Source organism: Leopardus geoffroyi, chromosome E1, assembly GCF_018350155.1.
Source record: "Leopardus geoffroyi isolate Oge1 chromosome E1, O.geoffroyi_Oge1_pat1.0, whole genome shotgun sequence".
NCBI classification, from domain to species: Eukaryota; Metazoa; Chordata; class Mammalia; order Carnivora; family Felidae; genus Leopardus; species Leopardus geoffroyi.
Genome location: NC_059330.1, coordinates 10,571,140 through 10,587,488, shown reverse-complemented (window position 1 = coordinate 10,587,488; position 16,349 = coordinate 10,571,140). Strand labels below are relative to the sequence as shown.

At 59.0% G+C, this 16,349-nt stretch overlaps 1 protein-coding gene across 3 annotated transcripts; it reads left to right on the top strand.

Annotated features, from left to right (window-relative positions):
* Window positions 1-6,289: 6,289 nt before the first annotated feature.
* On the top strand, window positions 6,290-15,763 carry RNF112 (ring finger protein 112). Of its 3 annotated transcripts, XM_045487548.1 has the most exons (15): window positions 6,290-7,343; window positions 9,683-9,902; window positions 10,099-10,139; window positions 10,885-11,170; window positions 11,367-11,573; window positions 11,662-11,790; window positions 12,033-12,137; window positions 12,573-12,623; window positions 12,936-12,992; window positions 13,073-13,147; window positions 13,288-13,405; window positions 13,562-13,728; window positions 13,828-13,881; window positions 14,023-14,097; window positions 14,213-15,763. In XM_045487548.1, the coding sequence occupies exons 2-15, from the start codon at window positions 9,849-9,851 to the stop codon at window positions 14,681-14,683; spliced, it is 1,890 nt and encodes a 629-aa protein (XP_045343504.1). In that variant the 5' UTR covers window positions 6,290-7,343; window positions 9,683-9,848; the 3' UTR covers window positions 14,684-15,763. The 3 variants fall into 3 exon arrangements, with proteins under 3 accessions (XP_045343504.1, XP_045343506.1, XP_045343505.1); XM_045487549.1 differs by lacking the exon at window positions 6,290-7,343 and having other exon boundaries at window positions 8,113-9,902; window positions 11,370-11,573; XM_045487550.1 differs by lacking the exons at window positions 6,290-7,343; window positions 11,662-11,790 and having other exon boundaries at window positions 8,112-9,902.
* The last annotated feature ends 586 nt before the right edge of the window (window positions 15,764-16,349 follow it).

Genomic DNA, 16,349 nt, shown 5'->3' with positions numbered 1-16,349 from the left:
ATCTCCTAGCGTGCAAGGCCCTCCCCTGACTCCTCATTGGCTGAGCGCTACAGAGGTGAGTCCCTCCCCTGGTTCCTCATTGGCTGAGCGCTACAGAGCTTACAGCCTTACCCCGAAGTCACCTATGCCCATGTAAGACAAAAAGTAGTCTGATTGCAACAAATGTTCGTTCCTGGGGTGACGCAGAGACTTCAGTTCTTTGGCGTGTGCTCATTGCAAAGCCTACGAAATGGAGAGGGAAGAAGAACCAGGAAGTGAAGTGTCTAAGGGTTTGGGACCCTGTTGTTGGGGGGGGGGGGGGTTGTACATATTTCCAATAGGTTGTAAACTTATCGTTAACTAGACAGCACAGCTTTTATTCGGCATTTCTGAAAATGAATCATCGCCCTTACTTCTCACAGTTTTCCACTTGGGGCCTGTTATGAGCTGAATGGTGTTCCCTCAAAATTCACATGTTGAAGTCGTAACCCCCAGTGTCTCCGAATGTGATTCTATTTGGAGACAGAGTCTTTAAATAGGTAATTGAGGTAAAATTAATTGGGGTGAGCCGTTAAAAATTTTTTTTAAATGTTTATTTATTTCTGAGACAGAGAGAGACAGAGCATGAGTGGGGGAGGGGCAGAGAGAGAGAGACACACACACACACACACAGAATCAGAAGCAGGTTCCAGGCTCTGAGCTGTCAGCACAGAGCCTGACGCGGGGCTCGAACTCACAAACCATGAGATCATTCCCTGAGCCGAAGTTGGTCACTCAACCGACCGAGCCACCCAGGCGCCCCCGGGGTGAGCCTTTAAATAGGTAATTAAGGTAAAATTCATTGGGGTGAGCCCTAATCCAATAATTTGTGCCCATATAAGAGGAGACTGGGACACAGACACAGGGAACCCAGACACGCAGAACACAGACAAGCGAGAACCCAGGGAGAAGGCAGCCATCTATAGGTCAAGCAGAGAGGCCTCAGAAGAAACCAGCCCTGCCCCCAAAACCCCAAACAACGAACAAAAAGGGGCGCTTGGGTGGCTCAGTCGGTTAAGCGTCCCAACTCTTGATTTCGGCTGTCGAGCCCTGTATCGGCACAGAGCCCGCTTGGGATCATGACCTGAGGGGAAATCAAGAGTCCAACGCCTAACAGATTGAGCCCCCCAGATGCCCCAACAGCTTGGGTTCTAAACGGAAATGGACTCAGCAATCAACAACAGCTTTGCCGAAGTCTCTGAGTTATGTCTCGTTACTTCATCAACTACTTATTTATAGCTGGGTATTTAGATGCTTTAAAGCTTCCCCTTTAAAAGGACAAAAACAACAACAACAACCCTGTTTTTGGCCACAAGACAGATAGATGACCTCAAAACTCTGGAGCAAACTAGGAATGCCCAGTAGACCGCAAGAAGCGTCTTTTAACCTGCGTGGCTGCAGTTGGCAAAGATCAAAGCGCGTGATGAAGCGCTGTGTCCGTCAGGACGTCCTTAGATCACATCATCCAGGTGGGAAGCGTGTCAGAGCAGGAATGTTCGCTACAGCACCGCGTGTTACAGCAAAACGTTAGTGATGCCCTTGATGTCTGTCACTAGAGGACTTGTGGGAGACTAGTTAAATATACTCAAAGGTGCCTAAAGAGAGGTAGCTGTCCAGAACCACAAGTGGTCTCCTCCGGTCCATTCAGGCGAAGTAATGGTTCAGGGACACGGATCTGATCACATGCCACCTGCTTAATATCATTTATGGTTCCCACTGTCACGCAGCGAGAGACTCTACATGGCCCCCTACAACCTGTGCCCTGTGGACTGCGCTCTGGGTCCCCCCACCCTGCCTCTGCTCTGACTAGCCCCCTTGCGGTGCCTTATCCACACTGGCCTTTTTTGCACGTGGCCTGGAATCCCCCCCTCCAGGTATCTTTCGTGGGGTTAACTCCCACTCATCCTACAGCACTGAGCCTCAGTGGCCCCCAAGTCTGGGACAGGGGCTTCCCCCGGGGGCCCACAGGTCCCTGGGCTTCTGTACCAGCACTGACCGTGCTGAGGGTCAAGCTGCCTGTCTCCTTGTTTGAGCCTGGTCTTTGAGCACCTCGAGGCAGGGACCCTCTTTGTTACTTGTAGCTCCAGCATCGGGCTCCGTGCTTGCTTGGTACAGAGGAGGCATCTTCTGACTGAGAAGCAAAGGGCAGGAGAGAGAAGGCTGGGGAAAGTTCCCTGCAGGAAGTGGGAGCCAACCTGGACCTGGCTGAGAATGGTGAGGGTGTCCCAGGCAGGGGAGTGGCAGGGGCAAAAACGTGGAGGTGAGATGTTGAGAGACCCTCTGGACACGGTAAAGCCCACAGGACCGGGCGGGCGGTCGAAGGGCCGACACAGGCCTGGGAGTCAGGGAGCCTGGTTCCCCCTGCCAGGCCTGGCACGGGAAGTCTCTTCAGCTTTCTGAACGTCAGTTTCCCCATCCAAAAAATGGGGCTAATAATCACCGTGTTGTGGGAATCCACTGAGGCGGTTCATGTGGCAACATACGAATCCTATACTGCTAAGTAAATGTTGGATTTTTTTTTTTTTTATCATGAACATTATTTCAGGAAACCTGGGATCAAACTGATGATGGGGGCTTCGAAAAGGAGGCGGGGGAGCTCAGACTTTCCTCCAGCTTCTGACGGGAAGTCCCATACGCTGGCACACAGCAGGGAGGTGCAGCCAGGTTTACGGGTCAGGGTCACGAGCAGCCACACATGGGCCTGGCCCCTCTAGCATCTGAACTGTCTCCTGCCCATCCGTAGAGTTCTGGGACTGGCCTTGATATCGCTCTTTGCTAACTGTCCCCCTGGGGCCCCAGCTCTGAACACAGATGTTGAAACTAGGCACCACTTATAAGCACGGCCATCTGTGGAGTGGGAACATGTGGCCTCCCGACTGAGCTGGCCGCAGCCTCCCCCGTGTCATCAGGGTTTCAGGCATCTGGGCTGCAGCCTGGAATTGGCCTTTCAATCCAAGGGGGTGTCTCAGGGCAAGCCTGGGGCACCTGTGATGAAAGAGGACTGACGGACACTGTCGGGGGCGGGGGGGGGGGAGCGTCCACTTAGTGGCTACTTTGTTTTGTCTCCACAAAAGGAGGAATCCCACACATGCTCGGCCTTATCTTGCTCTTTACTCAAAACTCAAAGATGCCGGCCAATGTGGCAGGTGCTGCGGGAGCTGGTGCCTTCTTCCAGCTCCGTTGTCTCCGGTCTGGTTCTCGTTCCACTGCTCTCCTTCAGCTGAAGGAGGCCTGACCCCTGGGCCCAGCTGTGTGGGCCGGGGCTCTGAGGCTTGCACAAGGGGGCCCGGCACGGAGGCCCCTCGGTAAAGGCCACGGTGAGAGTGAGGGCGACCACCGGGCCCACAGGGCGTGGGGGGCACCTCGGGGGCCAGGGTGAGGGCCAGGGCATGAAGGCAGCTGTGCCGGCATGGGCACCGGGGCAGCTGGGGCTTCTGCAGCACCCGCCGCACCCAGCTCACCACACCTGACAGCCCAGGGGCTGTTGGCTTGACAAGATAGTGGGCTCCTGAGCCCCGCAAGAGAGCACTGTGGGGTGGGACACGAGGGATGATGGCAAAGGGTTGGGGGCTTATGTGCCCCTGTGGGCCTTGGCCCCTGTTCCCCTTGCCTCTCGTTGCTTCATAAGCTACACAAACTAGGCTCTTTATCTCACACCTCGGGGTCTTTGTAGGTACTGGTGTCCCTGCCAGAAATGTTGTCTTCCCGGTCCCACGGATTTGCCGGCCAGCTTGTGTTTGTCATTCAGGCTTAGCTTGGGCATTGCCTTGTGGAAGATGCCTGCCTTCCAGATGTCCAGATCTGCGTGAGGTGCCTTTGTTTGGTCCTCCTGCCTCACCCCTGCCTCACCCTCGTCAGATCACCCAGGACTTGTCTAATGATTTTTCTGCCTCCCCACCACTAGACTGGAAGCACCATGAAGGTTCACTAGTCTACGCCTGGGGCCAGCATGATGCCTGGTATATAGTGCTTAATCCACGTTTGCAATGTGGATGGATAAGTGTGAGAATGGATGATTGGATGGACAGACATAAAGTGGAGTGATGGCTGAAAGGATGGATGGATGGCTGGGGAGGAGGGGGGGGCAGGTGGTTGCACGAGTGGATGGGTGGGTGGGTGGGGGAAGGGGAGTGGGGGAGTGAATGGATGGGGCAGGTGGGTGGGGGTGGCTGGATGGAGGGCAGGTAGGTGCATGAGTGGATGGGTGAGTGGGTAAGTGGATGGAGGAAATCATACATGTGTGCATGCTCACGAAGGCGCATGGATGAGTATCCAGGGAATGGATGGACGAAAGAATATAGGACATGAGTTGTGCATACGTGGGTGAATTAATAAAGGATAATGAAGGAGTGGATGCCTGACTGGGTGGGTGGATAAGTAAGTAGATAATAAATGGGTAGATAATCAGTGCACGCATAATGGATGGCTGGGGGAATGGACAGTGAATTGATGGGTGGATGGACGGGTGGGTGAGTGGACTCCTCACTCACCCGCCAGGCCTCGGGGACACGTTGGGGGGAGTCAGTACACAGCACATCCTGCTCAGTGATCAGGGTCTCTGGGCTCTCCCAGGAACAGCTGCAGCAGAGACCTTCACAGGCTTCCCAGGGCAGGAGCAACCCAGAAGTCTACTGGAGAGATGGTGCAGGAGGAAGAAGCTGTGGGAGAAGGCAAGGAGTGACAGACTCTTGCCTGGGCCACAGCCAGAGAGAGCTGTTTGCATCTAGGGAGGGGGACCTGGGACAGGGATGAGGGGCTGGTGAGGGAAGCTGAGGCTCAGGCTGGGGCGGGGGAGGGAGCAGGGGGCCGGGAGCAGCTCAGGGAGGAGTAGAGAACAGTGTAGCTGGGTTCAGGCTGGAGACAGGTGGAGGGATGTCACCTCAGCCCCAGCCTGTGGGCGTGTCTGCCTTTTCTTTCTCCCAGCCAGTCACCCGTGGGAAGTGCCCTGGGGCAGCTGGGCGGAAGCCAGGGGATGCAGGTGGCTAGGTCTTCCCAGAGAACTGCACGCCCCAGAGACAGAAAGGCACCACAGCAACAGTAGAGGGGGGTGTGCCGATCCCTCACGTGGCCTGCACCGCTGGCAGTGCTCGGGGCATCCAGGTGGTTCTCAGGAGCACGGAGGAAGGCGAGCTGTCCAGGCGGCAGGGCTGGGAGGGAAGGAATCCAGTGCTCACCAGCACCTACTGTGCCAGGCTTCCTGATGAGTGCCGGCCTGCCCCGCGCCTTCTGGAAGCTCCAGGCCGGGGAGGCAGGAGAGGAGCAAGACACTCCAACAGAAGGGACTGCTGGTCTCATTGAGCCCCTTTCCATTTACATATCAGGAAACTGAGGCCCAGAGAAGGCCGGTGACTTGCCCAAGGTCACACAGCGAGCTGGGGTCAGAACCATCCAACACTCAGTTGCCTGATTCCTAATTCCAATTTCTACCTAGACCAGGCCTGGGCCAATTTTTCTTTCCTTCTCTGAAGTAAATGGCTACATCCTGAGATACAGCAAGACCGCATACTGCTTTCCAGGCTTATTGTAATTGAGATGATTTCTGCCACCCAGGAAAACCATAGAATGTAGTGGTTAAGAACTTGGGTGCAGGCGCCCCACTGTCTGCCTGGGTTTGGATTTTAGTTCTGCCATTAATGGCTGTGTGACCTTGGACAAGTGACTTAACCTCTCTGGCCTGTTTCTTCATCTGTAAAATGGGAGTAATACAGTACTTCCATCATAGGTTGTGTTATTGAGGGTAAGTTCATAGACACAGGTGCTTGGAACAACGCCTGTGGTTAGGAGTGTATGATGTGTGTGTGTGTGTGTGTGTGTGTGTGTGTGTGTGTATGCACATGGGAATAAGTGGGAGCTCATGTATAAGTGTGCACATGTATGAGGGCCTCGTTACACATGCAAGTGTGTTTGTGTTGTGTGTTAATGAACGAGCATATGGGTGTGTGTGCGTGTGACTCTAAGTGCAGGTGTATATGACCATATACACAGGTGCATGAGTGTTTGGGGGGGTCTATACAGACAAGGGAGAATGTATACGGTATGGGTAAGTGGTAGTATGTTGACTGTGTATGTGTGTGAATTTACATGCAAGGGCATGAGAAGGGGTGATTAGGTGAATGAGTGAGTAAGAGAGAGAGAGAGAGAGAAAGAGAGAGAGAGAGAGAGAGAGTGTGTGTGTGTGTGTGTGTGTGTGTGTGTGTGTGTAATAGCTCCTCCCTGCATCAAGGGACCCAGAAGCTTTCCCAAATAGGATCCCAGTCTGGGAGACCTTGGACAAGTGGCTTAACCTCACTGGCCTGTTTATTCATCTGTAAAACGGGAGTAATACAGTACCTCCGTCATAGGTTGTGTTATTGAGGGTAAGTTCACGCCCGTGGGGTGCTTGGAACTATGCCTGAGTAGGAGTATTTTTGGCTCCTAGTTTCTCCAAAAGTGTCTCCGCCCCCCTACCTCCTCCCAGGCCGGAAGCTGGAGCCAGAGGTCAGGAGGCCAACGGCCTGAGCTGGGCCAGTAGGAGCTGGACCCACAGGGAGGGAGGAACCACGATGTTTGTTGGGTGAACGAATGGACAAATGGATGGAATAATGAACGAGTCTGTCTCCAGGGCCTGAAATTCAACTCCCTCCCCACAGCTCAAGCTCCTGAAACCCAGGCCCACTCTCTTGTCAAAACCCCTTCATGTGGGCTCTGCTCTCTCTGAACGCACCACTCAGCTCTCCGAGCTCCCCAGAGGCCTGTCTACCTTGTAGGGCAGGCCTAGCTCAGTGTGGCCTTTCCTGACCCTGTGAGTCCCTGGGGTAGGCTGGGGGCACTGTGGGAGGCCCTACGTGGTATCCTTGCCCTACAGAGCCGGCGTTCTTCCTTTCCTTTCCAGCCACTGTGGGCCCTGTGCAGGTGCACGGGGCTACCCTGCTAGGGCCCCCTCTTGGGTGGGGCTCACCTGCCAGGCTCAGGAACTTTGACCTTGGGGAAATCTCCCTTCACATCAGCGCAGACATGCCAAAACAAGGATTGCCCATAGCCCACACGGAATTGAAATACTTTGCCATGAATTCTTTTAAAGAGGATTTATATGATCTTTACAATGTTGAATTTGTTAAGAACAGATTACTTGTTACTGTGTATGAACACGAAACGGCTATTACGTTCTCCATTTTGGTCACGCCTGATGTCCCAGGATCTAGCTCAGTGCTCAGCACTCAGCAGGTGCCCGGTAAACATTTCGTTGACTCCGTGGCACTGAAGCTTTGCATCTGACGTCACAGATGACACGAGCTGGGTTTACCAGCTGACATCACGTGGAGGGTAGCAGACCCCCAACTCAGCAGGTATGACGTTTGGTTTGACGTTTTCTTCTTGGAGTTTGGAGATTGTCCCATTCCCATCAGGTTTCAATCCTTCCCAGAGACCTTAGAGACATTCACAGGCCTACAGAGCCTGGTGGAAAGAACGGGACCATCCACACCTAACCTCTACAGCCAGGCTCCCTGGGCAGCGGGTTCCCCTCAGAGCCCCAGATAGCAGCAGGGGCCTCTAGGAGCAGAGGAACGGGGCCCAGGCCTTTCTCCAGGAGCACGAGGCTCTCAGCCTGAGGGTGCAGTGTGCTTCTCCTGCCTGCCCCTCTGCCAGGCCGGTTCCCACTATGGCTCACAGCGAGCCTCTCTCAGGTGCCTGGCCTGGGGGGGGGCCCTACCCTTTTAGCCGGCCTCCCCGCCCACCTCCAGCCCTTTGTAAAACGGTGTCCACCCAGCAAGCCAGAGTGACCAGGGTCGACTTCTTTTGTGTGACCGGTGCAGTCACTCTGGGCCAGCCCTCAGAAGGGACCTGTGTCTAGGCATCCGCACTGGGCATCCCCATCTGGAAACTCTTCCTTAGTGTAGCTTAGAGTTTGTGTTTTGGTTTTTTGAGGTTATGTGGTGTTTTTTTTTTTTTTTTTTTCAAAGCTTATTTATTTATTTTGAGAGAGAGGGCGAGAGAGCAGGGGAGGGGCAGAGAGAGACAGGGAGAGTGAGGATCCCAAGCGGGCTGATGTGGGGCTCAAACTCACAAACCTCAAGATCGTGACCTGAGCTGAAACCAAGAGTCAGTTGCTTAACCCACTGGGCCACCCAGGCACCCCTGGAGTTTGTGTTTTTAAAAGTGAAATCTACTGGAGTGCCTCAGGCTCAGAGAGGATAGCAGCTTACCCAGGTGTTGCCAGGACAGGGCAGGTGTAGACCTTCCATGTGCGTCCAGCCCCCTGGCTCTCTTCCCTGCATCTCTCTGCCAGCCATCCAAGTCCACGGATAGGGGAAACCTACTCTCTGCCACAAAGATGAGTGCTGGTCTAGGGCTCTGCTCCGCTACTCCCTAGAGTGAGGCTTTGCTGCCGGCCCACAGTGGGTTCAGGTCCGCCAGCTGAGCTTCTCCATCCTGGTGGGAAAGACAGGAGCGAGCCATATCTAGCCCCACCTGCTGGGAATGGTCCCCAGTGGACTTCTGGTGAATCCATCACCCCTCCCCACCCTCACCCCCTCCCCTCTGCACCAAGCTCCCAGGGCTTAAGAATAACTTCCTCTGGGCAAGTGGCTTTCTGTACATACTTGTGACCTCAGAGCTTAGAGGAGTGAAGGAAAGCGCCCAGGGCCCCTGGCTCATACGGGTCAGATGGGAAGTCTGATTCCGGGACTTGGGCCCCTCGGAAACTGTCACAATCAGGAGCCTGACCATGAGCTACCTGATGGCAAGTTCACGCCCAGTCCGGAAGGGGGAGGCGGGGAAGCTCCAGGAGGGGATCGCATCTGAGCTGGACCTGCAAGGGTCTCTCAGGAGGGATGAGGGGGAGCCCCGCCGCAGGCAAGGTGCAGAGGTGCAGAGGCAGAGAAGGGTGACAGAGGGCGGAGGCTGGAGAGAAAGTTTCAGGCCCGCAGACGCAGGCCAGGTGGTTTGGATTTTGATCTGATGTTGTAGGGAGCCATGGCCGGTCCTGGAGCAGCGTGGGACCCAGCTGTGTTCAGGCAGATTCTGCTGGCCGTGCACCGGGGAGTAGATGCGAGGGGCTAGAGGTGAGAGTCACACGTTTGAAGCAGAAGTCACACGTGAAGGCTTCATGGAAGGGGAGATGCCAGGGAACACACAGCCAGTGTCAGAGAAGTCAGGGGGCCAGGAAAGCTGCAGCTTTTCACCGTTGGCACCAGTGAGATGCCCGGGGCAGGAGGGAATGCGCCGGACCACATGCAATATGCTGGCATCCTGGGGCCCCACACAGAACTGGCTGCTCAGGAAACTGTCCCTCCAGGGACCGAAGGGAGGCTCCGCGTCACTCTCCGGGGGTGCGATATCTCATCTCCCACACCTCCCCTTTGGCATACCCTGTTCAGTGGCCTGGGAAGAACCCTGGCTGGGCCAGTAGGGGCAGTGCCTGCCCACAGTTCCATCTCTGCCACGCGCCCATATGGCTTCTCTCTCTCCATCCCTCCTCCCCCTCCCTGTCCTTATCTTTCCCTTCCGTCACCATGGCGACTCACCACCTCGGCTTGCCTGCTGCATCCCAGCCTCTGCCAGGGATTCTGAGCCCGGCTCTGTCCCTCCCTCCTCCGGAGCCCTGGTTCCCGCAGTCCTGTCTCCTCCCCCTGGGGTGAGTCCAGAGGCAGCCTCCTCTTTCCCGACTGTCACATCTATTTTCCAGCTCTGACGAGTCGCTGCCGGCTCCTCTGGGGAGACCATCCCCCCACCCACCGTCCACCTGCCACTGTTCGGCCAGCCCTTAGGAGGAGAGCCATCCTCACTGCAGCTGACAGTGTCTCGGGGCCTCGGCTCTCAGCTTCCAGACCTCTCCCCGCTCCCAGCCCCCCATGCCGAGGTCCGCCTTGTCAATCATTTCCTTCTGTCATCGGCTTGGCAAACAGGCAAGCATTGGGTCCTGAGATCTGGGGTAGAGGGTGGGGGGGTGGGGGTGGAAAGGGCCACCTGGGGACAGGGAGGGATGGGTCTTTGGAGGGGGGATGGGGTCCACTGAGACCTAGGAGGAAGACAGAAATCTGGATTCTCTTCTAGATAATGTTTTATCCCCCCCCCACCCCCACCCCCAATTATGTCTCCAAGGAGAGAAAACGGAGCTTCATGGGAAACAGCCGCAACAGTTGGTGAGTGGCAGGGCCACCCGGCCGGACTGCCCCAGATCCTGCTCGCTAGGCTGGTCCGGGAACCGGAGGCCTGGGGCCACCCGGCCTCCCTCCAGAGGGCTGTGCCAGGGGAGGGCCTGAAGCGGGATCTGCCAGGGTATGGAGGGAGGGACGGAGAAAATCCGGCGGGTGCTGCATGGAGACCAAATCCAGCTCAGAATGGGAGAGCGGAAGGAATCTTCTAAGAATCGGAGCCATCTGCCCCACCGCTGGGAGGCTCCCATCCACTCTTTATGGTCCCATAGTATAGCATATGCAGGTATCACCCCTGGGGGGTCCGGCCGAAGCCAGTAACTCCTTGAGGAAGCCCTTGCAGCAGAAGGCTGTGGGAGACGGTTTTCAGTGAGTATTCGTGCCGGGCACCGGGCAGGGCTCTGCACATGCACCAGCTCGTGTGATCGCCCCAGTGGCCCCGTGAGGCAGGGACCGCTAACCTCCGGTCTCGGACAGTCAGGAAACCAGGGCCCAGATCAGTGCGGGAGCTTGCCCATGGACACACGGTGACTCCATCCAGGCTTCTCCCTGCTGGGAGCACTGTCACCGCTGTTCTGCTGCCTCCCCCCTGGGGTCCCAGGCTCTGGGGTGCAAGTCAGTGAGGAACGAGCAGGGCGTGGCCTCGCTGGGAGCCCCCCCCGCCCCCCAAACTCCTGACCCGCCCTCCCCGCACCCCACACACTGCTCCCAACAGCCTGCTCTGCACCCCCAGGTCTCACGCGCCGTTCCCCAAGTTGGAGCTGGGCCTGGGGTCCCGGCCCGCAGTGCCGCGGGAGCTCCCCGCCTGCTCCATCTGCCTGGAGAGGCTGCGGGAGCCCGTCTCGCTGGACTGTGGCCATGACTTCTGCGCGCGGTGCTTCAGCACACACCGCGTCCCGGGCTGCGAGCCGCCTTGCTGTCCAGAGTGCCGGAAGATCTGCAAGCAGAAGAGGGGCCTCCGGAGTCTGGGGGAGAAGATGAAGCTCCTGCCGCAGAGGCCTCTGCCCGCTGTGCTGCAGGTCCAGGGTCCCGGCCTCGGCGTGGGGAGGGGGCGTGGAGGCCCCCGGGTCTGACGGTGGCTCCGTCTCCATTCTAGCATGTCAGGGCGGGGAGCTGAGTTTGGGGTTGGACACGCTCCCCGCTTGGGGCCCGGCTCCCACTGCCTGGGTGCTCAGGGAACCCTCTTCCCCCCCCCCCCCCCCCACCTCGGCCCAGGAGACCTGCTCCGTGAGGGCCGAGCCGCTGCTGCTGGTGCGCATCAATGCCTCCGGAGGCCTCATCCTGAGGATGGGGGCCATCAACCGCTGCCTGAAGCACCCCCTGGCCAGGGACACCCCTGTCTGCCTCCTCGCTGTCCTGGGGGAGCAGCACTCAGGGAAGACCTTCCTCCTCAACCACCTGCTCCGGGGCCTGCCGGGCCTGGTGAGGGCAGGTTAGGGGTCCCCGCCTGGCTTTGGGAGGGGCATGGGGGCTGGAGGGTCCACCTGATGCTCTCTTCTCTGCCCCACAGGAGTCAGGGGAGAGCGGCTGGCCGAGAGGAGGAGGGTCCCTGCAGGGGTTCAGGTGGGGTGCCAATAGCCTCACCAGGGGCATATGGATGTGGAGTCACCCCTTCCTGCTGGGGAAGGAGGGGAGGAAGGTGAGCGGCCCAAGGGCAGAGGAGGTGAAGATTGGATGGGGGGGGTGGGTATCAGGGGGAACGTGGAGGGTGGGGGGTTGGTCGGGGAGAGCAGGGACAAAGGGGAGGGGAAATGGAGAAAGAAAGCTTTGGGGACAGGGATGGGAAGATGGGGTAGGGAGAGGCAGGGTTGAGGGAAGCACATGGAAGAGCGAGGCGGGCTTGACCCCGTTGTTCATCCCCCACCCCCACCCCCCGTACAGGTGGCTGTGTTCCTGGTGGACACAGGGGACGCCATGAGCCCGGAGCTGAGCAGGGAAACCAGGACCAAGCTCTGTGCCCTCACCACGATGCTGAGCTCCTACCAGGTGAGGGCGCTGTGACCTGGTCATCCGCCCCATCTGCCCGGCTCCAGCTCAGGAATCTCTCCAGACTGGACATCGCAGCCCCGTCCAGCCCTGGGAGTGCTAGGGATGGTTACCCTGATCTCATAGACTTCCGTGTCCAGGGTCCCCACAGACTCTGGGGTTGCCCCTGCAAGGGAGGGTTGCCCCCGGTCAGTGAAGGTGGGAGCATGGCTTGTTCTAAAGGGAAGTCAACAGCCGCTGGGAGCAGCTGAAGGTCAGCAGGACCTTCCACCCCCTCGAGGCCAGTCCAGGCCCTGCAGGCTGTGCAGGCTCCCAGGCAGGTGTCTCCCAGGTCCCGGCCTCACAGTCGGCCTGCGAGCTCCTTCCTCCCCGGGGTCTTCCCAGTATCTCTTTGCCTTTGCAGACCCTCTTCCATCTTGTTCTCCTTGGTTCCAGATCCTCAACACCTCCCCGGAGCTGAAGGATACAGACCTGGAATATCTGGAGGTGAGGAGACATTTGGTCTTGGGGTGCCACCCTGTCCCTGTCCTGACCGTAAGGCCAGGGACTGGATCAGCCACAATCAGAGGTGCCTTCCATTTCTGGCCGAGGAGTTCATGCAAGACCCGGAGCTGGGCTGGGGGGGGGTGGGGGGGGGCGGTCAAGGGCAGAGGGTGACGTGTGGGATGCCTGGTTGGGAGAGGCAGGGGAGTCCCAGAGCCGGGAGCTGGGGGGCGCGGGTTCCCCAGTGTGCCCAGAGGGGAGGGGGCCACAGTCCTTGCAGTGGCCCAGCCATGACCCTCGGTGCCTCACCCCCAGATGTTTGTGCACGTGGCCGAGGTGATGGGCAGGCATTATGGGATGGTGCCGATCCAGGTGAGACACCCATGTCCGGACACGTCACCCCAGACTCTAACACCCCACAGCTGCTGGTGTCAGGACCCCTTCTCTTCCAGCACCTGGATCTCTTAGTCCGGGATTCATCCCACCCCAACAAGGCAGGGCTGGGGCGCGTGGGTGACGTCATCCAGGTGAGGGGTGCAGAGGGCGGGGACGAAGGTGGCGGTGGGGGAACTGGGCAAGAGGTGAGGGGAGCTGGGGAGGGGGCCTGCAGGGAGCTAAGAACAGGAGCGTGGCCCCTAGCTCACAGGTCTCCCCTCTGCGCTCTCAGAAAGCCTCCAGCAAATACCCCAAGGTTCAGGAGCTGCTCCGAGGGAGGCGAGCCCGCTGCTACCTCCTGCCTGCTCCCGAGAGGCGGTGGGCCAGCAAAGACCACGGAAGCCCAGGCGGTAAGTGTCCCCGGGAGCAAGGCCTCCCCCCCTGCCCTCCTCTGGGTGACCCCCCCTTGCCCTAGCGAGCCTCTCCCTGCCTCTGACACCCTTTCTCCTCCCAAAGCCCGGTCCTGCTCAGCCCCCGGTCCTCAGCATGAGGAATCTCTTCTTCAGACACAGATGACGATGTCCGCCACCTCTGTGCCTACGTCGCCGATGTGCTGAGTGCGGCCCCCCAGCACGCCAAGAGCCGTTGCCAGGGGTACTGGAGCGAGGGCCGCCCCGCGGCCAGGGGAGACAGACGCCTACTCACCGGGCAGCAGTTAGCTCAGGAAATCAAGGTGGGCCAGCCCCCAGCCCCAGGCCCCGGAGAAACCGCCCCCCGCCCCCCGCCCCCGCGCCCCTTGCCCTCCCTGACCCCTCCCGTGATGTCTCTGCAGAACCTCTCAGGCTGGATGGGGAGGACGGGGCCCGGGTTCGCCTCCCCGGACGAGGTAGGGGCCCCTCCCCCCCCCCACACCCACACCCCGGGGAAGGGTCTGGAGGGCCGGGCGGGGGCGGGGCCATGGGCCCCGGGACGGAGCGGAGGGCGCGGGCGGCGGAGGAGGGAGGAAGCCTGGCTTTGCCGTGGACAGATGGCCGCCCAGCTGCACGACCTGAGGACGGTTGAAGCTGCCAAGAAGGAGTTTGAGGAGTACGTGCGGCAGCAGGTGAGCCAGCCTCGAGCGGGGGGCGGCGCCTCGGGCGGCGGGGGCCACCCCCCCTCCCCCCGGGACAGGGCTCCGGGGCGGAAGGTCAGCGCGCCTTCCTTCCTCCCCGCCACAGGACGTGGCCACCAAGCGCATATTCTCTGCGCTCCGGGTACTGCCCGACACCATGCGGACCCTCCTCGCCACCCAGAAAGATGCCATCCTGGCCCGCCACGGGGCGGCCCTGCTGTGCAAGGGCAGAGAGCAGACCCTGGAGGCCCTGGAGGCCGAGCTGCAGGCCGAGGCCAAGGTCTTCATGGACTCTTACACCATGCGCTTCTGTGGCCACCTGGCCGCCGTCGGGGGCGCCGTGGGCGCCGGGCTCATGGGCCTGGCGGGCGGCGTGGTGGGCGCCGGCATGGCCGCGGCCGCGCTGGCCGCGGAGGCCGGGATGGTGGCGGCCGGCGCGGCGGTGGGGGCCACGGGGGCTGCGGTGGTCGGGGGTGGCGTGGGCGCCGGGCTGGCTGCCACCGTGGGCTGCATGGAGAAGGAGGAGGACGAGAGGGTGCAGGAAGGGGACCGAGAGCCCCTACTGCAGGAAGAATAACGGGGCCCAGGAGACCCAAGGGAGGAAGAGGTGCCGGGTGGGAGGGCAGGAGGTGCCGGAGGGGAGGGCTTGGGGGCGGTGTGGAGAGCACGGCGTGCCGCACCGCCCTGCTCCAATGCCCAGTGTCCGGGTGGCTGGCCGAGCTGGACAATCCAGGTGGCTCCAGGATCCTGGGGAGGCCGCCTGGGGCCAGGAGGCAGTGTCTGGGGGCAGTGGATAGAGGATAGGGCCCGTTCCTGGTTGCAGACCACTGCTAACCTGCCTGTGGTTCCCAGACCAACTTGACCCCAGGGTTTCCCACCCAGAGTGAGGCTCCACTGGCCTCCTTCTCCTGACTTATTCCTCTGATGACCCTGAATTGTAGGAAGGCTGAGCAGGCACCATTCTGGAAGTCTCCCTTGGGTGGAGAGGATCTGTCCCTTCACAGATGGGAGAAGCCACGGGGTCGGGTGACGTTGGTGCTCAGGACCAGGGAGCACTAATGAGGGGCTGGGGGAGAGAGAGAAGGAGCGGCCACTGGGCAGAACCAAAGAGTCCAGTGTGGTGGACAGCGACCTAATCCCCAGAGTGGAGACACTTTGCTCTGATGACTTGTCCCAGAGCTGCCCCCAGGAGGATAATGGTGGCCTCCCTGACCCTCCGCAGCCCCAGGGAGTCCACATATGCACTTTGAATGGGGGTCCCTGTAGATCTTCCCTCATGGGTGTGTCCTTTGTTGAGCAAGCTCAGACAGCAGAGTGCCCAAGTTCTTTCTGGAATGCTGTCCCAGCAATGGGTTAGATGCCAAAGAAAAATGCCCGTAATTGCATTCTGAGCTAAATCGGACAGCCCTCGTGAGTCTATGAAAGTCCTGTAAGGGACAGCAAAGGGAAGAACACATTCCATCCCGAACACGAACACGCCCTTTTTCTGGAGCCCATGTCTGCAGGAGACCTGGGTGCAACCCCCCACAGGAACCCAGAGGGCCCAGCTCCTTCCGTGGGACAGAAAAGTCCTGCTGGAAGACTTCTAGGCTATTAAGCTGTAAAGTATTCATGGGCGCCTTATATGAAAAATAAACTGTGTGTGCTTGAGTGTCAATTTCCCAGTAAATTATTGAAACAATACTCGAATTCAGCCCCCAGAGGGCTTTGGGGCACAGGGGCGGGGGAGGTAAACCAAGGCATTCCATGGTGGGGACCTGTGGATAGGGAGAGCAAGACTGAAATTCAGGAGATCTGGGACCTGAGTGTCCAACACCCCACTTGGGGGTTGCAGGAGGGCTCAGGCCAAAGGCCAAGGGCACAGCCACCTTCCACTAAGACTTGGGGTCCTGCTCTTCTGGTCTCTCCTGCCTCAGATGGCCCTGGGAATAGATTGTCACCGGGCATCTGTCCTGGCAGAAGGAGAGAGTTGGAGGTGTAGGTGAGGAGTCTTTGCTTCATAAAAACTAGAGGGAGGAGGACCCCAGGCCTACCTCTGGTCGGGGGCAGCAGGGGTCAGCCAGCCAGGCATTCCCATGCTGTGTCTCCTCCCTGCCTCAGCTCCCCACCTCAGAATTTCAGCAGAGGTCACCGTGTCCAAACCCTGCCTTTTACAGATGCAAACCCAGAGAAGGGACGTCTCAGTGAATGCCTCCCAGCTGGCTGGTGGCAGAGTAGGGCAGCTCCAAACTCCTGATTCCCCA